Raw genomic sequence first — 23,995 nt, forward strand, 5'->3', positions numbered from 1 at the left:
ATATCAAGTACATACAAGTCATTTTTTAAATGTTGTAGTTCGTCTTGAAAATATGTTACGAGTACATCGTCTATCAACAATTACACAGGTTCTGTTTCCATATTGCGGATTTTGGTTAAGTACAGTATTATCAAATCCAGTGGCGCTGTGTGTTACTTTACTGAGTTCCAATCTGTGATTGAAACCTGTAAAACCGGTTTAATTCGTCACAGCCAGCACTCTTCAGGTGTGAGGGTCTTCTGCTCAGAATGAAACACTAAAATGTTTGTGTATATTCTAATGGTAGTGGGGGCAGGGTGTGTGGGAACAGGTTTGTTCTTCACACCTGAAACATTTTCTCTGAAAGGATTTTCTTCGCAGTTTAACAGATCTTGTTACAGCATGTTACAGTTTACTATTATTAACCATATTAATTTTAAGTGCTTAATGTAAAATCTTGTAAAAATATATTTTCATTGTTCAAATATACATTAATATACATTAAGTCTGACTATCATATAATAAGTTAAATACAAAACTAAAGAAAAAATAGGGTTAAATATAATTCAAAACATTTTGCTAACAATGTTAACTGTTTATGAATAATAAAATGTATTAACTAAGGAGTAGGATGGCACAGTTGTTAGTATGTTTTTTGTTTTGTTTCTTTTTCATAAATACAACAGTAGTACCTGATGTCTGAGTGGCTTTCAAAATTAAATTATGCATGCAAACCTGTGAACTAGAAAGATAACTAAGATTTTAATACTAATTAAATGACCGCGGGCACTTTCCACCCCCTCTACATTCTCAGAGTAGAACAGACTAACCTTCTAATGAAAGACGGTCCACCCCCCATGGACAGGAAAAGTGCCCACAGGCACTTAAACTTAATATGGTCAGTAACAGTAAACAGTAACATGGTAAGAAGGAGCACGTACAAACGTTTTCGAAATAACCACATGTAAGACTCTGATGCTTAAAATGTTTAGGGAGAAAGTGGAATACTGGTGTGTATATTTTCTTTAAACTACCAATACCAGCCATATACAGTCTGTAACGTAGGGATTTCTATATGTCTTTATTTAGTGTTTACATTAGTGACAAAGGCTAAACTTTTAGCTTCAGTAACGTGTATATATCTCCCCTTTTTATAAAACGACTTGGTTGAAAACTGTTCCAGAGCCACTGTTGTTTCATCAGTGAAAAGTACATCATGAAATGCCTCTCCCTGTTCAATCCACTGGAAAAAAGAAAAGGAGCATAAAGCTTCTGATGGTCATAAACGATATTCATTTAGGAGCAGCATCAGAGGTATGTTTTTAACTGCACTGCATTGGAGAGAATACCATAGTGTGTTTTTTTTTTTTTACTCCCTGGCGGAAACTGGCTTCCAGAAGAATCAGTATGGCTCAGAGATTAAATAAAACTTCACAGACATTAACGAAGAGCATAACGCGTGTACTGTATACACTGCAAGTACAACCCAACTCTCTGCAGGAGTGCTGGCTGTGACGAATTGAACCGGTTTCACGGGTATTTTCAAAGTAGGAGGCGAGATTTCCAGCGAAAGACACCCCCCCCTCAAAAACCCAGTAAATACAGTACTTACTAGTTAAAGGCTAGGCTCCCGACTACGGTGAAAGGAACCCTTCTTTCATTAGAAGACAATGAACATATTTTAGCCCTGAATGAATTAATAGCAAACATGGTTTACATAAAAGACATTTTTCCAAGAAAGTTTAGCCTTTGTCACTAATGAAACCACTAAATAAAGACATAAATATAAAAATCTTAAGATTTTTAAAATACATGACTTTGCTAAAATTTATTTGAAAATAAAAACAATTACAACCGCCAGGGGAGAGAGAGAACAGGGGAGGGATGTTGGTTTTGCATAAGGGGCTATGGAAATTAGGTATGTTTGGGAATGTGTAGTTACATGTTCTGGCTGTTTGTGAATTATCGTTGTTGAGTATGGAGTGTTGAGGTATTGATTTTGTGTAATGCTTTATGTTGAAAATTGAGGTGGATTTTGTTTATGATAAACAGGATAAACTGGGATGGGAGGAAGGTTTGGTTTTGCATAAGGGGCGGGATTATGATAATTGGAGGACTTTGCGAGTGTAAAATGGTTTGATTATTTGATTTTGTATTGTGGTTGTTATCTATGTTTTTGGTTGGTATTATGTTTATATGGTTGTTTTTGTTGGTTGGTTGTTATTATGGTTATTAATAATACGATCTATAGTTGAAATCTGAGCCTAAATAAAAAGAACAAGCAAGTGATTAGGTTTATGAGCAATCTAATTACTTATTCGTTTAAAAAGCTATATAAAATAAAGTTTATTATTAATTTGCTGGACAGAGCGGTGAACATTATTATGCATAAGACAAAGATAACGATCCTGATCAGTTTAGAAATCTGTGTACGCTGTAAGGTTTTTACTTCTTAAACTTTTAAAATACACGTTTAGAATTGAAAGAAATCCTCTTCCTGGTATAGCAAACCAGCACGTCTTTTTTCTCCAATCAGAGGGGTGTCAGATGGTGTCAGCCAATCACCATTCTGCGTTGGGTAGCAACGGGTGACTGTTCTCAGGCGGAAGATGTAAACAGCTTAATGTTCGTGTTAAATAATTTTTTTAAATTAAAATTCATTCTATACAGCACTCGCATATTTGGGTACCGTTTCATAAAACTTTCATGCTTAAAATGTTTAGGGAGAAATGGAAGACTGGTGTGTATTTTTTCTTTAAACTACCAAGACCAGCCATACACAGTACAGTTTACATACATACAGTAATGTTTATGTTCCTAAATTAATATCGTTTATGACCTTCAGATGCGTTATGTTCCTCTTCTTTTTATGCTCAGCTACTAAAATTTCCCTTTAGTGGTAAAATCCATATAAATATTCAAAACTAAGCGGATTAAAATGTGCACAGTAAAGACATTAAATGATTAAATCTTTGCACTACCAACCAATGCACCACGAGTGCCCCTGTCGGTCATTTTGGCCAGCCAATCACTTGCCCTGCGGTACCCTCCGGTGCCCCGCGGTGGCTTGTGGGTAGGTTACCGTACTGCGGGTTTTTACCGCGCATTTTGAATGGCTGCATCTGTACACAATACACAGTACTATACAGGTCTGTCTATGTGTTTATATAAAGCTTTAATTGTTCTTTTGAAATATTTAACCATGTCTTACTGCATCACAATCCAAAGAATTACCTATTTAATTATCAATTATTTTTTATGATACTTTTCCTTTTTATGTCTACAGTAAACATCTCTTTTACTTACTATTAGTGAATATTGCATGTTGTGTAACCCACTGTAAGTTATTCCAGGAGACATGTTTCTCTGTAAATTGACCTATCTGAGAGTGTGACACAAAAATGTATGAAAAACACAAGTATGACAGGAAGGAACACAATAACTGCTGTACTATTCTTCAAAGAATGGGACATCAAGCAATGCTGTGATTTTTTGCTTTGGTCCTTGCACTGCTAAACTCTTAATATCACCTATAAGAAAATTAAGTTTTAAAACAACATATATACCCGATGTTATGATGTCTAACAGCTTTTACACATAAAAGCTAACCATTACTGGGATGGGAGATCTCCAAAGAAAACTAAGTTACTGCTGTAAGTGACGTTAGTAGACCAGTAGGTGGTACACTTCCCTCTTGAACAGAATTTCCAAAATCTTCCAAAAACTTGTCATCCTGACCTGCAGTGCTGGAGGTCGGCTGGAACAGAAGAGGAAGATCTTTGGCACCCTTTAGGATGAAAAGCATAATTATTATTAGAAGATAATACTGTTGAGTTTAATATAATAATATTAATAACAGACACATTGTATGTCACTGTTATAGATTTCTTTTTAATTACATTTGTTTCACTTTGGTTGAACAACTTAAAAAAGAGCTCGACGATGCAGTCGTTTAAAGTCCCATGCTTTGCAAATACTTAAAATATTGTACATCAAATGAAATGAGAAAATGTGGAAGGTAAGAATATGATTAATAGCATACAATTTCCTAAAATACCACCTTTATCAAAATAAAAATTGACTTGATTGAAAACCAAACAGTGATGCTTAATTGCATTTCATTGAGATCATTAATAGAACCTCCTCTTTCGGGAAAATGCCAACACTGATCCATGTTGAGCCAAATGTAATTAGGGAAGGGAAAATAACTACTGGGGAATAATATTAATAATTCCAATTTGAAGCTCAAAATTAGAAATCGAGAGCTCAGATGCAAATTCTTTGTCTTAAGAGTGAAGAAATAGGTTTCTTTAAAAAGGAATGGAATGAAGAACAGTACATTGTATTAAATCTTCTCAGAAATAATAGTATATATATATTTAGACCTCCAAAGATAAATCTTGTAAATCATTTGATGTGGTAATTTATTATTAACAACAGTAATATCAACAAAGCAGTCTTAAGGTAGTATTGCACATCACTAAAGCACAGTGATATTAGGCTGGGCAAACGATTTTTAAATTTTTTTAAAAAGAAATAAAAAATGAGATATAATGATGTGTTCCTGCTTAACTTAGACATTGCACGACTTTAAAACCTATAAAAATGGGTTACGAGAGTTAAAAACCACTTTTTATGCGCGAAAAATGGGTGATTTTTCTTCCTCGTGATCAGCTCAGAATCTCTGTGTACGCTGTAAGGTTTTTACTTCTTAATTAAACGTTTAAAATACACGAATTTCATAAAGACAACACACGTTTCGAAGAGAAAAAATCCAATTCTTTTCTATTCCTGTTGTGTGAAACTCATCAGCAGGTCTTTTTTTCCCAATCAGAGGCTCTGAAAATAGCGTACCGCCCACTGCGCTCCGTCAGAGAGGGGCGCGGCACCGAGAGAGGGAGGAGGCGCGGAGCTCAGCAGTACAGAACGAACCTTCTGCTGCCTGGAGCGCTTATGGCAGCGATCGCGTCTGCATTTATAACTTAGTTTTTAAAATTAATCAAGCAATATGAAGCATCTCTTTTTACTTTTAAGTCACTTAATTATCATTAAGCACAGCTTTCTCACCACCTAGACTACTTTTTGATACCATCCTTAGACAAAGCAGAAACTTCTTGTTCTGTCTAATGACATTACAAGTGGAAAGATTACAGAATTTAATCGTCTTTAAATTTGTTACGTTATACATTTTAGAAACGTTTCATCCATACAAACACCACAAAACTATTCTCGATTGTATTTCTGAATGGTATGTTATCACTTAGTTCACTGTTTTAATTACACCTAATTAAGAAAGTTAGGTGTTAGCATAAACTATTAGCAATCAATATTAAATTTAGCACTGTAATAAGTTGTTGCACTTTCCCCCGCATCTTGTAAAAATATATTTTCATTGTTCAAATATACATTAAATCTGACTAATTAAATATAATTCAAAATATTTTGCTAACAATGTTAACTGTTTATAAATAATAAATTGTATTAACTAAAGAGTAGGATGGCACAGTTGTTAGTATGCTTTTTGTTTTGTTTCTTTTTCATAAATACAACAGTAGTACCTGATGTCTCAGCGCCTTTCAAAATTAAATTATGCATGCAAACCTGTGAACTAGAAAGATAACTAAGATATCCATCCATTTATAATGGTGGCAAAGTGGTTAGCATTGCTATCTTGGAGCACTGGGGTCCTAGATTCAATTCCTGCCATCCTGTGTGTGTGGGGTTTGCATGTTCTCTCTGGGTTACATGGTTTTTCTCCATATGTGTGATATGACTCCCTCTCGCACTCCAAAACATACTGGTAAGTTAATTGGTTTATGGGAAAACTGGCCCTGGTGTGTGTGTGTTTGTGTCTGTCTGTCCTGTGATGGACTGGCGCTATGTCCAGGGTGTATTCTGCCTTGTGTCCGTTGCTTACTGGGATAGGCTCCTAATCCTCTGTACTGGATAAAGAGATTAGAAATGGATGGAAGTAAAGGCACTGTGTGGATTGAACTATACTCAGTGTTAGAAACCCACTATGAAATGGCAGCATCTCACTGAGAATAAAATATTTTATAGTGCTGGCTTAAGTAAACAGCCTTTCCACCTCTCTTGCACATCAGTATCCATACCTAGTTATTTAAACAAATTGCCTCTAATTATAAACATCTTAATATGCTGGCTCTGTGGATCCGCATCAGCGATGTTTGCCCATTCCTTCAATTCATGTGCATCCAACACACAGTTCAATGCTAGCAACTACACAAAATCTAAAATACAATCCTCATTCCAGTATCTATGTAAACATACAGTCTGTTAACTTCATCATCTTCATCAAAAGTATGCCTAACCCCATTAGGAAGTGTTCTTGTTATCAGTGTATTCCTCAGCTATCCCAAAATTATCTTCTTACCAACATCTCTAGTTTTTTATCCTGCAATAACTCAGCCAACACTTAAATCTCGAAAAGCTGCTTGTGTTCATTTCTTTAAATCACAATATCATGTGTAAATACTGTCCATATAATACTCTGCATTGTGGCATAATAGTTTATTTTAAAGGGAACTAGTGAAACTAAGAACTAGAGAAATCAAGAAAGGCTTTTTTTTCTAGAATTAATAAATGCACATCCTGTTCACTGGGGAAATTAAATCCACACTGAGCAATCTTCAATATGTTAAGAATATGACAGCGAGAATCCTATCAGGGATGCATTACACCTGTTTTCAAGTCCTTGCATTGGTTACCTATCAGGTTTCGAGTCAACTTCAAAATCCTCATCCTCATTCAGTACCTACAGTATATGGCTTATTATCTGTCTACTCCCCACCTTTGTCCGTCTGACTCTGGTCTTCTAGCTGTCCTCAAGAACATCTACATTCTGTGGGTGACAGGGTCTTCTCTAGCTGCACCCCAGAGCTCTCAATTTGTATTCCCAGTGATATCAGTCACGTACCCTGAGTGCATTTAAATCTAACCTCAGAACCTTTCTTTTCAGAAGACTTAGTGTCTGTATCTGCTTCATTTTCTAATTTTGGTAGCACCTCTAACTGCTTGTCTTTCTTATATGTATTTACTTTGTAATCTGTGGTCCTTTTATCTGTTTTTACATCTACTGTATTGCTTTGAGATGCCACCTTTAATGTTGATATATCAAATAAAGTTTTTTATTATTGTTATAGAGAAACATGATCAGTTTTCCCTGGTCCAGATAAAAAGTTCTAAAGCATACTAGTTTGTCACTCTTCTCATTCCCTTTGCTAAATAACTTTTCATACTAATCTGATCAATCTAACTGCCTGTTTTCTGTGCTTTCTCTATCCTGCTAGATTTGCAATTATTCTGAACATTTTCTTCTTGAAATAACTCATTTCTAAATACCTTTTTTCACTGTTAACATCTTGCAGCAAAGCTGCGACAAAATATACACTTAGCACAGTTCATCCTGCTACCAACATTGAATAACAAAATCTTAAGATTTCTATATTTATGTCTTTATTTAGTGGTTTCATTAGTGACAAAGGCTAAACTTTCTTGGAAAAATGTATTTTATGTGTTGCAGAAAAAACTGACTTGCTTTAACAAAGTATGTTTACAAATCCTTTCACCTGGCAATCTACCTGAATGCCCAACTATCTGAGAAGCCCTCCATGAAACCATGGTTGCTATTAATTCATTTAGGGCTTATTGACAGAATTGCTGTTTTTTATGCAGGCTAATTTTCTGATTCCTCACTCTGTTTCATGTTTATAGATAAGACTTTATTGATTGTGAAGGGAAATTGATGTACATGATGAACATGTTTGCATGTTCTTTTGTAACATACACCTTTTTGTGATTTTTTTTGTATATCTAAGCAAGTGTTCCTGCATCCCTCTTCTGCACTTTAGTCATGGCTTTTTTTCTGTTTGCTTTTTTCAAAGCAACACCTGCTCCATTTCTAAAACTTTTTACTCATGTGCATTTTTGTATTTTTTACACCTCTAGCACTTTAACATCCTGAATTTTCATTTGCCTTAATTTGTAGAATGAACTTGAGTTTTAGCCTAAAGAAGTTTTCATTATCTTTTGTTTCTTGTCCTACAACTGTTATTATTGATCACCGAATTATTGTTCTTAACATGACTTCATTCAGCCTTTCCTGAACGTCATGACAGGCAGAGAGAGTGCTGTTTCTGGTGCGATCTTTTGCAGCTGACATTTCACTGTTTTAAACGAACAAGAAATTAGATTGCTCATAGATCACTTATCCTATATAAACACAGCGTAATTGCCCTCCGAAAATCCTCTTTTTCTTGTTAGTTTTAGAGACCTTGATCGAAACTGATTTTAGATGTCAGAAAGGATTTCTTTTCTCTGTATTTCCTACATTGCTTTGTCGAGATTTTAACTTTATATCTAGGCTCAGATTTCAACTATAAATCGTTCAGTAATTAATAGCAGTAAATACTGATGTTTTGCGCCCTCTTACCACAAAAATATATATGTTTTGTAGCTGGGATGAACTTTATTTCATACGCGTAGCTACTGCGATTCGGACACGGACGGTTAAACATGGCGGCAAATCAGACACCCAGAGAGGGGGGGGGGCGTTTTCTCGCCTCCATAACTAAAATGCCAAATAGGAGTGGCTTAAGCGACATACACAGTCGTGTAACTGACAGTTTGAGGTAGCCTATCGTGTAAATTTCGCTTTGTTCGCTTTCGAAACTCTGCCCCAAAGTCATGTGACTGATTTTTCGCCCTGTTTCGTTGGTTAAACGCAATGATCACAAGCACCACCATGGTAACTGGGATGTGTAGTTTTTAATTCCGTTTGAATTATAACTGTACGTACTGTCTTCGTATTTGGCCAGGGCTTTAAAGAGAGGGCGCGCCAAAAATTTTCGGTGCCGTCGTCTCCGCTTTAAAGGTACCCCCGTCGCGGAAGAATTCGATCTCGGGACGTTTGCCCAGCGTAGTGATATAGCACAGGAATATACTGTACTGTAGTACATCACTGAAGTATAAGAGTTGCCTTTCTGCAGAAGATGAAGATCTTTGCATGTATCATGTAGTCAGGCACTTAGTTGCTGGTTCTGTCTGAATTCACTGTTCAGTGTATCAGATGGTATGTACAGCTTAGTAGACACAAATTCAGAAATGTTATTCTTCCTTCTCCAGAAGTGTTAAGAGTTTAAATGGAGCGTTTATGCTGAAGTACCTTTTCTTAATGTGATTTTAGTTATGTACTCATTTTAATCATCTTTCCTTCAGAAAGTAGAAGAAAACTTTCAGGAAATGTGATGTGATCCAGTGTTAGATTATCAATATAAGTTATATATCATACTTGATTAATACCTTGATATATGCATATGCCATCCTAAGATTTATAGAACAGTTTTCTCACAGTTATCGTGTTTCTAATTACATTTTGAATACTTAAAATCCAGACATAAAGCAGACCTCAGCTAGGTTCTCTTGTGGATAATTTACAAAGAATTGTCAGACTTATGAGTATTTATATATTTAGTACTTCCAAAGTATTTGTCACAGACTAACAAAAATGGGGGATGGGTAGTAGCTTGAGGACAATATTGACTTTAAGTACAATAGAAGAAGTAAAAGTTTATTCCATGCTGAAAAGAGAAGAAGAGAGACGCAACATTTCAGTTGTGGAGCCTTCTTGGGTGTGACACACCTGAAAAAGGCTCCACAGCTGAAACGTTGTGTTACTTTTCTTCTCTTTTCAGCATGGAATAAACTTTTACTTGTTCCTTTGCAGCCTATGCATGCTGACTCAGCTACCTACTTTTTTTTTACAATATGCTTGCAATAGCAGGGCTGTCTTTGGGTCTTTGTCAAGATTGGATTGTTCCTTTTTCTTTCTTCTTCTCTCTGATTGTCTAATTCAACAAACAGTAGTATAATTAGCAATCAACAATGTTTGCATATGCACTGTTTATCCAGGCACCACTCAATAACTATACAATAAATAATGGCCCATTGAGGTGTGTGGACTGTGTAGCGGAGAGGCTTATTAATAAGAAAGAATTAAGTGTTCTGAGCCTTCCCAAATGAGGCCCCATTTCTCTGTTCATCTCTGTGGTGCAGCCACAGAGAAACTATTCATGCAGGCTGATTTAAGGTTCCTTTGAAAAGGACAGCTCCCAAAGGGGGATGCACTTAGCTAAGCCTGGCTATCATGATCAATGGTCATCCATTGGCGCCTATCTGTCTAGGGAGTGCCAGATGGACATCTGGATTGCATTCCTAAGTGTCAGGAGTAAGTGACTCATATCTCACCTTGATCAACCAATCAGGGACTGGTAGGGCCGAGTAACCCACGTGGGACTCTGATGCCCATGGAACTTTCAGCCAATCAACGAGCTGAAGTTCCTCCAGGTAAAAACAGGCAACAAAGAGAGCCTGAGAGATTCAGTAAGATTCAGAGGGAATTCTGTGGACTATTCTAAAGGGAATTCAAAGGAGAATTCCAGGGCAGGACGGCCCAGGAGCAGAAGGCTCCCAAGGGCAGGACATTCTCGCAGCGCGCCTCCTGACCATCCTGAGACTCAGCCCGGACAACCACGGAACGGCCAGTGTGTCCGAGTGCCAGAACTTTCCTTTGTTCTAATAGTCTAGAGCGGAGGTTGCCAGAGAGTAACCAGAGGATCCACTCGAGGTTAGCACCAGCAGCAGGCCTCGTGAACAGGTCGGAACTGTGGACAGCTGAATCACTATTCAGAACTAGCTCTTCATCAGGAACGAACCGGTCCTCTTCCTGACTTGCTGGGACCCACAGTCATCTTTTCTCCTGTGCGCAAACTTTGCTAGTTAAAGCCAACACTAACTAGCCGGTCAGTGAGCATCAGCAGCGAACCGTCGCAAGCCGCACAGCACAGCCTGGCACACAGCCAGAGAGCGCGGATTGGACAGCAACAGCCTGCAACTGTTTCTTTGTGCCCGCAGGAGATCTGAATCCCCAGAGATTGGATGAGTATTCAACTTCAATGCATTACAGCTCGAGAATTCAATTGTTATCCCAACCAGTTGATATCAATTTAATTCCTAAGAGTTATGTACTTGTTTTGAGTATCTAATGTAGAAGTTGTAACCAAGTTCACTTTACGAAACAGTCTTAATGAATGATATACTGAACGTATGTCCTCTTGATATATGTAACTCTTTGTAACTGACTGAATATATACCTTTTGTATTCTGATAACCCTATCGATAAGATCTGTTAGGTTTATATGCATATTTTATGTATTAATAAATGTATCCTCGTGTATTAGTACCTGTGTGTGTGCGTTGTTTGAGTTATGTCGCATGGTTGGATTCTAAAGCCATCAAAAGAATCAACTTTGTGATTTACTGCTACAATTAATAATTGTCTCAGTAAATGCCCAAACCCTACAGAACTGGTGCCTTCAGAGAGCACACAACATTACAACTGTGACATGGGGCAGAGAAGGGCAAGATGGAAACAAAGAGAAACAGAGCTCCACAACAGCAGGCAATCCATATATTGTACATTTAGTTAAAAAGTGTTATTGAAGAATCTGATTTGTCAGATGTGTTGTTTAGGATTACTGTTGAAATAAAATAGTATTTATACCATGAAATCCACCTGCATGGTGTTTACTGTACCTTGACCTATTCCCAAATTAACTTAACTTATTAAATTTAATAAATCTGGTTTCACAGTAGTAAAGAAATATGTCTAAATTACATTTAAGATTGTGTATTCTGATATTTTGGAGATCTGACCTTGGTTTCAGTGGTGTAAAATCCTGTGTTTTATGTTTTTCCTTTCTACTCACCTCTTCATGCTTGATTTGAAGAACAGTTAATTTGCTTAACTTAATCAACTTTTGTAAGTAAGGAAGTTTGACATGAGTATGATTAATAAAAACATAATTCATTGTTGCATCATCCATTATACAGATGCAGCGATTCAAAGTTCACCGTACAAACCCGTACAGCACGCAATTACGCACGAACCACCGCGCCGTACCACCGTACGTGATTGGCTGGCCAAAATGACCGACAGGGGCACTTGTGGTGCATTGGTCTGTAGTGAAAACATTTAATCATTTAATCTCTTTACTGTGCACATTTTAATCTGCTTAGTGTGGTACCGCTGTGTGCATACAATACGAACATGTTGTGATATTTACAGATGCAGCCATTCAAAATGGGTGAGGTATTTCGCGGCATACCGCGACACGCCCACCGGGGTATCACGCAGTTCATGTGTGTCACGTGACTAACTATCCGGCGTCGCCTTGTAAAACCGCCAGGGGGAGCTTAACCTCTCATGTACAGCATTCGAGCCTTTAATTTTGAACTGTGTATTACAGCATGTTAATCATCAGTCATTCAAATGTTGGTATATTTTATGAAAGCAAGATTGCTCAGTTGGACAAAAGTACACAACCTACCTTTATCAGAAATATTTATGCATCAAAGCCTTTACTGAAGATATTACTAATAGTATTAATAATGGATGACTTTGGACAAGCTGTATACTCAAAGTATAATTTCTTTAGCACATTTGTACAAGCGCTTGGAATCTGTCCAAGCCATACTTTGTCAGGCATTTTGTTTTACTTCAACGGGCATAAAAACGTCCTTGCTTTTAACAGGGCGTTTCATAATTTCTAACTACGAAAATGATTTAAAATGCAACACCTATCATTCAACTAGAGCTTAAAATATCACAAGGATCCTCAAGAGCACAGCAAAGAGTGTATTAAAAGACACTTGTATTTATCAACGCTTTCTTTTCCGTATACCAGATTTTATGGAACCACTTCAGAGGGGTGTTCCAGGAATCAGCACTTTAAAGAAAAAAATACACACCAGTATTCCATTTCTCCCTAAACATTGTAAGCTTCGAAGTCTTTAACTAACGTGATACCGGAGTGAACAAGCATACTTTTAGAATTTGATTAAAAGGGAATATAATATGGAATCGCTTATCTCAAGAATTTAATAACATTATGATTATATCCGTGTACTGCGACAGGGCTGAGTAGGGCTGTTTCGGCTGCCTGTTCATGCAAGCTGTCTTGTAGCCTACTGGTCTAGGTGCGTGACTACCAACTGGCAGGTTGTGTGTTTGAATCCAGCTGGTGCTGGACTTTTCATTTTTATTTATTTATTTTTTAATCGCGTAACATAAACATATTACCGTATGCAAACTGTACTGTATACAGTATGTATATGTATATTTAATGTCTTAACTGTGCCCGTTTAATTGAATTTAAAAAAAATATTTAACACGAACATTAAGCTGCTTACATCTTCCGCCAGAGAACAGTCACCCGTTGCTACCCAACGCAGAATGGTGATTGGCTGACACCATCTGACACCCCTCTGATTGGAGAAAAAAGACGTGCTGGTGTGCTATACCAGGAAGAGGATTTCTTTCAATTCTAAACGTGTATTTTAAAAGTTTAAGAAGTAAAAACCTTACAGCGTACACAGATTTCTAAACTGATCAGGATCGTTATCTTTGTCTCATGCATAATAATGTTCACCGCTCTGTCCAGCAAATTAATAATAAACTTTATTTTATATAGCTTTTTAAACGAATAAGTAATTAGATTGCTCATAAACCTAATCACTTGATTTTCTTTTTATTTAGGCTCAGATTTCAACTATAGATCGTATTATTAATAACCATAATAACAACCAACCAACAAAAACAACCATATAAACATAATACCAACCAAAAACATAGATAACAACCACAATACAAAATCAAATAATCAAACCATTTTACACTCGCAAAGTCCTCCAATTACCATAATCCCGCCCCTTATGCAAAACCAAACCTTCCTCCCATCCCAGTTTATCCTGTTTATCATAAACAAAATCCACCTCAATTTTCAACATAAAGCATTACACAAAATCAATACCTCAACACTCCATACTCAACAACGATAATTCACAAACAGCCAGAACATGTAACTACACATTCCCAAACATACCTACTTTCCATAGCCCCGCCCCTTATGCAAAACCAACATCCCTTTCCTGTTCTCTCTCTCCCCTGGCGGTTGTAATTGTTTTTATTTTCAAATAAATTTTAGCAAAGTCATGTATTTTAAAAATCTTAAGATTTTTATATTTATGTCTTTATTTAGTGGTTTCATTAGTGACAAAGGCTAAACTTTCTTGGAAAAATGTCTTTTATGTAAACCATGTTTGCTATTAATTCATTCAGGGCTAAAATATGTTCATTGTCTTCTAATGAAAGAAGGGTTCCTTTCGCCGTAGTCGGGAGCCTAGCCTTTAACTAGTAAGTACTGTATTTACTGGGTTTTTGAGGGGGTGTCTTTCGCTGGAAATCTCGCCTGCTACTTTGAAAATACCCGTGAAACCGGTTCAATTCGTCACAGCCAGCACTCCTGCAGAGAGTTGGGTTGTACTTGCAGTGTATACAGTACACGCGTTATGCTCTTCGTTAATGTCTGTGAAGTTTTATTTAATCTCTGAGCCATACTGATTCTTCTGGAAGCACACCAGTATTCCACTTTCTCCCTAAACATTTTTAGGATCAGAGTCTTACATGTGGTTATTTCGAAAACGTTTGTACGTGCTCCTTCTTACCATGCTACTGTTTACCGTTACTGACCATATTAAGTTTAAGTGCCTGTGGGCACTTTTCCTGTCCGTGGGGGGTGGACCGTCTTTCATTAGAAGGTTAGTCTGTTCTACTCTGAGAATGTAGGGGGGGTGGAAAGTGCCCGCGGTCATTTAATTAGTATTAAAATCTTAGTTATCTTTCTAGTTCACAGGTTTGCATGCATAATTTAATTTTGAAAGCCACTGAGACATCAGGTACTACTGTTGTATTTATGAAAAAGAAACAAAACAAAAAACATACTAACAACTGTGCCATCCTACTCCTTAGTTAATACATTTTATTATTCATAAACAGTTAACATTGTTAGCAACATATTTTGAATTATATTTAACCCTATTTTTTCTTTAGTTTTGTATTTAACTTATTATATGATAGTCAGACTTAATGTATATTAATGTATATTTGAACAATGAAAATATATTTTTACAAGATTTTACATTAAGCACTTAAAATTAATATGGTTAATAATAGTAAACTGTAACATGCTGTAACAAGATCGGTTAAACTTCGAAGAAAATCCTTTCAGAGAAAATGTTTCAGGTGTGAAGAACAAACCTGTTCCCACACACCCTGCCCCCACTACCATTAGAATATACACAAACATTTTAGCGTTTCATTCTGAGCAGAAGACCCTCACACCTGAAGAGTGCTGGCTGTGACGAATTAAACCGGTTTTACAGGTTTCAATCACAGATTGGGACTCAGTAAAGTAACACACAGCGCCACTGGATTTGATAATACTGTACCTAACCAAAATCCGCAATATGGAAACAGAACCTGTGTAATTGTTGATAGATGATGTACTCGTAACATTTTTTCAAGACGAACTACAACATTTAAAAAATGACTTGTATGTACTTGATATCTCTAATCAATCCACGGGTTCCAGCACAAAACGAAACTAAAACGCATACCGTTTAGCGCTTCTTATTAGTTGCTCAAAAGTAATTTGACCGTATGAAATGCATAATATAAACCTAGAAACATATACGTGAGCAGTACTTAAGCACTGTAGTATCGGTGTTAAGACATACCTCTCAAATACTGTAAATCAAGTTAAAAATATCTCAAGACCGATTCTGGTCGTAATGAAACCATGTTTCGTGTATGTTTTCTTTTTCATCTTGAAATAACTCATTTCTAAATACCTTTTTCACTGTTAACATCTTGTAGCAACTTTGCGACAAAATATACACTCTGACAGTTCATCCTGCTACCAACATTAAATAAAACAAATCTTAAGATTTCTATATTTATGTCTTTATTTAGTGGTTTCATTCGAAGCTTACAATGTTTAGGGAGAAATGGAATACTGGTGCGTATTTTTTTCTTTAAAGTACCGAGACCAGCCATATACTGTATGTTTATGTTAAGATTTCCCTTCAGTGGTAAAATTAGATATGAATATTCAATACTTAAACGGGCACAGTTAAGACATTAAATATACATATACATATTGTATACAGTACAGTTTGCATACGGTAATATGTTTATGTTACGCGATTAAAAAATAAATAAATAAAACTGGAAGGTCCAGCACCACCATTATGTTTATATGGTTGTTTTTGTTGGTTGGTTGTTATTATGGTTATTAATAATACGATCTATAGTTGAAATCTGAGCCTAAATAAAAAGAAAAAGCAAGTGATTAGGTTTATGAGCAATCTAATTACTTATTCGTTTAAAAAGCTATATAAAATAAAGTTTATTATTAATTTGCTGGACAGAGCGGTGAACATTATTATGCATGAGACAAAGATAACGATCCTGATCAGTTTAGAAATCTGTGTACGCTGTAAGGTTTTTACTTCTTAAACTTTTAAAATACACGTTTAGAATTGAAAGAAATCCTCTTCCTGGTATAGCACACCAGCACGTCTTTTTTCTCCAATCAGAGGGGTGTCAGATGGTGTCAGCCAATCACCATTCTGCGTTGGGTAGCAACGGGTGACTGTTCTCAGGCGGAAGATGTAAGCGGCTTAATGTTCGTGTTAAATATTTTTTTTAAATTCAATTAAACGGGCACAGTTAAGACATTAAATATACATATACATACTGTATACAGTACAGTTTGCATACGGTAATATGTTTATGTTACGCGATTAAAAAATAAATAAATAAAAATGAAAAGTCCAGCACCAGCTGGATTCAAACACACAACCTGCCAGCTGGTAGTCACGCACCTAGACCAGTAGGCTACAAGACAGCTCGCATGATCAGGCAGGCGAAACAGCCCTACATAGCTCTGCCGCAGTACACGGATATAATCATACCGTTATTAAATTCTTTAGATACGCGATTCCATATTATATTCCCTTTTAATCAAATTCTAAAAGTATGCTTTTTGACTCCGGTATCACGTTAGTTAAAGATTTCGAAGCTTACAATGTTTAGGGAGAAATGGAATACCGGTGTGTATTTTTCCTTGTGATATTTTAAGCTCTAGTTGAATGATAGGTGTCGCATTTTAAATCATTTTCGTAGCTAGAAATTATGAAACGCCCTGTTAAAAGCAAGGAAGTTTTTATGCCCCGTTGAAGTAAAACAAAATGCCTGACAAAGTATGGCTTGGACAGATTCCAAGTGTTTGTACAAATGTGCTAAAGAAATTATACTTTGAGTATACAGCTTGTCCAAAGTCATCCATTATCAATACTATTAGTAATATCTTCAGTAAAGGCTTTGATGCATAAATATTTCTGATGAAGGTAGGTTGTGTACTTCTGTCCAACTGAGCAATCTTGCTTTCATAATATATACCAACATTTTAATGACTGATGATTAACATGCTGTAATACACAGTTCAAAATTAAAGGCTCAAATGCTGTACATGAGAGGTTAAGCTCCCCCTGGCGGTTTTACAAGGCGACGCCGGATAGTTAGTCACGTGACACACGTGATACCGCGTGATACTGCGTGATACTGTGACACGCCCACCGCGGTATGCCGCGAAATACCTCACCCATTTTGTATGGCTGCATCTGTAGATGATGTACTCGTAACATTTTTTCAAGACGAACTACAACATTTAAAAAATGACTTGTATGTACTTGATATCTCTAATCAATCCACGGGTCCCAGCACAAAACGAAACTAAAACGCATACCGTTTCGCGCTTCTTATTAGTTGCTCAAAAGTAATTTGACCGTATGAAATGCATAATATAAACCTAGAAACATGTAGGTGAGCAGTACTTAAGCACTGTATACAGTACAGTTTGCATACGGTAATATGTTTATGTTACGCGATTAAAAAATAAATAAATAAAAATGAAAAGTCCAGCACCAGCTGGATTCAAACACACAACCTGCCAGTTGGTAGTCACGCACCTAGACCAGTGGGCTACAAGACAGCTCGCATGAACAGGCAGGCGAAACAGCCCTACACAGCCCTGTCGCAGTACACGGATATAATCATACCGTTATTAAATTCTTGAGATACGCGATTCCATATTATATTCCCTTTTAATCAAATTCTAAAAGTATGCTTGTTGACTCCAGTATCACGTTAGTTAAAGACTTCGAAGCTTACAATGTTTAGGGAGAAATGGAATACTGGTGTGTATTTTTTTCTTTAAAGTACCAAGACCAGCTATATACTGTATGTTTATGTTCCAAAATTAATATCGTTTATGGCCTTCACACGCGTTACAGTATGCTTCTATTCTTTTTATGCTCAGCTACTAAGATTTCCCTTCAGTGGTAAAATTCAATATCTACAACGGGCACAGTAAAGACGTTTACAGTAAGTCTTTCTACGACAGACCAACGGACCACGAGTGCCCCTGTCGGTCAACCAATCACGCACCACGGTATTTTGCGTCATCGCCCGTCACGATGCACGACGCCGTAGCCAATTACCTCCGGTACGTGTCTGTACTGCGCACTTTGAATGGCTGCATCTGTAGAAATATAAAAAATGTCAATAAAGTTATAGTTATATAGTTTTATACTACTGTTTGTGCTACAGTACCTGAATATAATTATATCGTTATTAATTTCTTTAGATACACAATTCCATATTATATTCCCTATTAATCAAATTCTAAAAGTCTGCTTTTGTTTACTCTGATAACGAGCGTATTTGCAGAAAAGGTTAAAACGATCAATTTTCACAAAGTATATAAACATACAGTAATATGGTCAGAAGGAGCAAGTAAAAATGTTTCGGAAATAACCTCACGTAAGGCTTTGATGCTTAAAATGTTTAGGGAGAAATGGAATACTGGTGTGTATTTTTTCTTTAAACTACCAAGACCAGCCATATACAGTCATGTATTTATGTTCCTAAATTAATATCTTTTATGAGCATGTGAAAGGCATGCTTTGTATGATTGGAAACAAATGTGTGATTCATTATTAATACTATTAGTAATATCTTCGGTAAAGACTTTGATGCATAAAATATTTCTGCATAATTAAAATATTTATGATAAAGGTGGTAGGTTGTATACTTTTGTCCGACTGAGCAATCTTGCTTTCATAAAATATACCAACTTTTTAATATATAATGATTAACATGCTGTAATACACAGTTTAAATTTAAAATTCTAAAGAGTATAGAACTTAAATTCTTAATTGAATAAAGATTGTCCCTCAGCAGTGATCAGGATTTGAAACCGGGTGTTTTCTGGTGACAGCTCAAATGCTGTACAGGAGAGGTTAACCTTTTTTAGCTCCCCCTGTCGGTTTTACAAGGTGATTCCGGATATTATTAACATAATCTATTTTGCAGATGGTATATTGCGGTGATTGCGACACGCCCACCGCGTTGTACCGCAGCGTACCTCGCTCATTTTGAATGGCTGAATCTGTATATTCACATTGAAATTATTTTTTAATGTATGGAAACTTACACATTTCACTTACTCAACCATAAATAGCACTTAAGGTCAAAAAGAACCAAGGGTTTATCTTCTTATTAAATATCTTAGTATTGATTTATGAATTTTCACAAAAAAACTCAATCTAATATCCAGTTACAGTGGAAATTGAGTCAAAGCATGTTCATTTATAAATACACTTTAAATCTTGTTCCATTTATTTGTGGCATGGCATTACAGGATTGGTAGGACTATGAAAACCATTTATTTACAACAGAGATCATTATTAGTATACAGTATGTGCATTATGTGCATTTTATTGCATAAAGTGTATTTTTCAGCATGTCACAGCATGTGGTGATTGTCAAGACATTGGATTAGTAAAGAAATTCAGGAAAGAAGGGATATTTTAGAATAAAACAAAGATATAAAGATTATGCTCAAAATTGATTGTATATATGGCTATACTACTCTGATACAGTCCAAAAACAGAATGTAATATGTGATTTAGAACCATCAAGATATGTTACTGAAGTTCAGTAATAACAGCAGTAAAATATGTAAAATATGAAAGAAAAACATTCTAAAACTACAAGGCCTAACTTCCACAACATTTTATAATCAGATTTGTACATATTCAGGAAGCATTAAAGGATCAAGGCAAGCTCAGTGTATATTGAATGTATCTCTCAGAACCATGTCAATGTAATCTAAAGAAAATAACTTGATTTAGGACTTAAAATCTGCCAGTTTTCAGTCAATACTTTAAAAAGATCAGTAATGCACTTTTTAATTGTTTGCCCATTTCGCAATAATTCAATTTTACAGTTTTGAACTCACAAACTATACCATGCAAGGATTTTTTAAGTGCTGTGAAAAGCCCTGCTAGGAGTATGTACTGTACTTGCCATGCAGCTTTTCTCAGAGCCTGAGTATTGGAGTCTTGAGGCTTTCTATTGTCATTCCATCTAAGCCAAATTTCAATACATATCTGTAGAACTTCTAATTTTGTGACAATTTAGTGTAAATTTAGAGTATTAAATACTATTTAGTACTCCATCAGACAATTTCCAAATATGATATCAGGTTTTGATGAGTACTTTTTGTTTTTGCTCCTGATAATTTTTTATTTGTTTTAATGTAGGGGACTACTGCTAATAAAAATAAATGTTGCCCTTTAATTTGGAACCTCTATGTATCTGTTGTATCAATGTATCTGTTTTTTTTCACATATCTGTAACAATAGTTTCTGAGGCTTATACAATTGAATAATTTGGCATACATAATGTTCTCCTCCAAAGCTTAGAAAGGCAAATGGTCTTCCATCTTTCAGTTTCCAAAGCTTTCGATTTTGTGCAACCTGTAAAGTACTCCACATAAGAGTACTTTAAAACCTGAAAGAAAACCAAACTTTTACTGTACCTGCAGAGGGAACTGAATTAAGTGCAGCACTAAAGAAAACAAACAGGGTGCTAACAATGACAGGGTTTTTGGTAGTGACCGTTATGATTCAGTAATTTTCTGGTGAAAAGGTTTTTACATGAAGAGGTAATCTGAACATTCAGAAAATTCTTGCTAGCATGTATAGAGATAATTACAATTATAACTCAAACGTCCATTTCACGTGCGTTTATTAATCGTGGTGTTTGCAGCTTAATTTTTGTTTGAGGACAATAAATTGCAACAGCCTTTGAAAGACCAAGTGTGAACATGTGATATTGTGCAGGGCCAGCCCTAGCCTTCTGGGGACCCTAGACAAGATCTTAGAATGGAACCCCTCCAGATCATGATTTACACATGAAGCACACTGCTATTATCAGCTCTGCAAAATTATTTTACTACTTAGAACAATAAATTAATTATATAACTAGAAAACTATTAACAAGTTCTGAAGAACACATAATAGCTTACAATCAAGAAAAAGAAGCACATTTTACACAGATATATTTTTAACATTAAAAGTGATACATACTGTAGGAATGTAGATAACAATAAATAATGATAAATAGGATCTCTGTAACTGAAATATTACAGCAGATCATAACTTGCAAATTCCTGCACTGTAACCTCTGTAGAAAAGAATTGTAGAATCAATTATGCAAATAAGAAAAAAACAACTGCACTCAACAACAGGGGAGGTGAGATCAGTAAGGATGAGCAGATGGGAACATTTTATAAAAACGTTCAATACATCATTTCAACTAGGTTTTGGTTTTGGAGGCAAATTCTTCATCAATTACTGTACATCTTTATATGATAGTAGTCAATCTACTGCATGACTGATGCTCATGATAGCAAGTCCACTAAGATGCTCTTGTGCCATGGTTGGCCTCGGTTTCAGTAAACTTGAGCTCTGAAAACTCTGCTCCTGCTACTGTCACTAGGAGAAAGAATGCAATCCGAAAAGCTACAGGTTGGGTTCATATTTAATTAAGTACAGGAGAAACCACATGGAAAACAAAGCGTTTTAGGTCGATTATGTATAATTGCTGAACAGTTATTGAACTGTTTAGCAAGGCGACTCACACAGCGTTTTCAAGCTACCCGATTGCAGGAAGCGTTAAACTGTTAACTTTAATAAAGCACCTCAAGTAGTCAATGTGTCTAGCTTGAAAATGTGGCTTGTCTACCGTTCGCTACTTACATGTACCTGACACACTCAAAACCAAATAGAGTAAAATTTATTACATTTTATGCATATTATGCATTATTCCAATGACTTGATTTGGCATGCCTCTGTTCTGAAATCGCTAATCCAGGTCTTCTTTTCTGCGCTTCAGAAATGTATTGCATGCTCAATTCTGATTGCTCATTTTTTGACTGGGCTTCTGTAAAGATAATCAGCTGTAACAGAAAGAACCACTATAGGATTTTTTCACTCACATTTGAATGTACCATTTAAAAAATATAGTACTGTATGTTATGTTGCACATTGAGGGCGCCCCCTAGTGTGGAGCCCTAGGCAGTCAAATAGTTTGCCGATGTCCAGGGCCAGCCCTGATATTGTATTGTATACTATACATCTGAATAAGAATATTGTTCTTTCCGCATAATTCTTAAATCTTATTTCTTTTTGAAAGATTTAGACATTCAATGGCAATGATGTTTTGAAATAACGTTTGGAGTGAAAACCTTCTGTTGTGACATGCTTCCTTCTCATTTTGCAAAGGTTTTTGAGGTTTTGCACCTGTACTGTATATACAGTGTTATACTGTATAACTCAATTAAAGATAAATAAATATTTAAATACAGTACAACATCATAGAAGACAGCATAAACATTCAGTGGCAGAGGCACTCTGACAATGAGTATGGTCTTTCTAATATTGACAGTGGTGGCACAGTCTTAGTTGATCTGTGACTTGATTTTTTTGTGCTGATTTAAAGGCAGAAGAACACAAGGGTAACTTTTAAAATAATAACATGGATTCCTATGGTTCACATGCTCCATCTTGTGGCAAATTAAATGTATATGTTCTGTTTATTATTAACATAATTTACAAAAGTAGATGTAGATATTCAATGCAAGCTTCATTATCCCCTGGGAAAAATTTGTCATACCTCCCAGTCCAATACAAAAAGATCACTTGGAAAGACAGATGTTACCAACAAAGAGAGTACAATATTGTATAAGCATCAAAAATAAGAAATTGACATAAATAATGAAAAATAGAATAAAAAAAAGACATCTAAACAAGAAACCAAGCATGGAAAATGATGTATCACAGGTCACTATAGAACGGTGTCCAAATCACAAATCACATTGAATTGTATTTCTGTGGATTTTATGTTTCTGTGCTAAGTATTAAGTGCTTTGCTATGTGTCTGTTTCAGCATACAGCCAAGCTATTGTCTAGCTGTGAAAAGGACTGGAGAACTGCAGGAACACAGACAAGACAGGACATTCTGCCAGCAGTATAAACTGACACAGTGAGTGGCTGTTTTTTTTATGAATTGAATAACAGATTTAGCTTTTCTTGTTCATATCATAGTGCTGATTAGGGAGACAGAATGGGAGATTTTGTAAACAGTAAGTGAAAACCGGTCTTCTACTAATTTTAAGCAGCACCACCTGCTGGTGAGTTATAATTATTGTCAAATACACTGCAATACATTGTATTAAATTGTATTAAAAGGAAGAATTGTTCAACCATTAAATTAATTTTAACACAGCATTAGTTAAGTTAATAATAAAGTAGTTAGCTACCTTAGGCTTTAGAAAAAATAATGTCTTAACTAGAATATCTAGGATTAGAACATCTAGGATTATAGCACAAAAGTCAGGTTCTATTTCAAAATAAGGTCCTGAAAGCCTGAAAGAATATCCCAAAAAGTGAAAAATTTTTTTTACCATTCTTGGTATTATGAGAGTTTGGGGTGTATGTACAAGCCAATATTGTGAACAAATTTGAGAGAATAAAACAGTATTTCATTTTAAATCATTTTCCTCTATTTTGAAGAAACTGATTTATTTAGATATATTTACAAATATGTGGTGAATTTCTACAGTGAATTTGAAAAAAACCTACGTTGTGCCACTGCATGCTTCCAAAAAACATTGAAGGGAAATAGCAT

The 23,995-nt window shown here is 35.8% G+C and overlaps 1 protein-coding gene across 6 annotated transcripts in view; it reads left to right on the plus strand.

Annotated features, from left to right (window-relative positions):
• LOC148651328 (poly(rC)-binding protein 3) overlaps positions 1-23,995 on the plus strand; it is a 402,183-nt gene that overhangs the window by 286,644 nt on the left and 91,544 nt on the right. For all 6 annotated transcript variants that reach the window (XM_088601457.1, XM_088601456.1, XM_088601449.1 and 3 more), the window contains one exon: positions 23,255-23,350. In XM_088601457.1, the coding sequence (XP_088457583.1) occupies positions 23,255-23,350 (96 nt within the window). The remainder of the gene's footprint in view (positions 1-23,254; positions 23,351-23,995) is intronic.

Source organism: Lepisosteus platostomus, chromosome 12, assembly GCF_059453375.1.
Source record: "Lepisosteus platostomus isolate fLepPlt1 chromosome 12, fLepPlt1.hap1, whole genome shotgun sequence".
Lineage (NCBI taxonomy): Eukaryota > Metazoa > Chordata > Actinopteri > Semionotiformes > Lepisosteidae > Lepisosteus > Lepisosteus platostomus.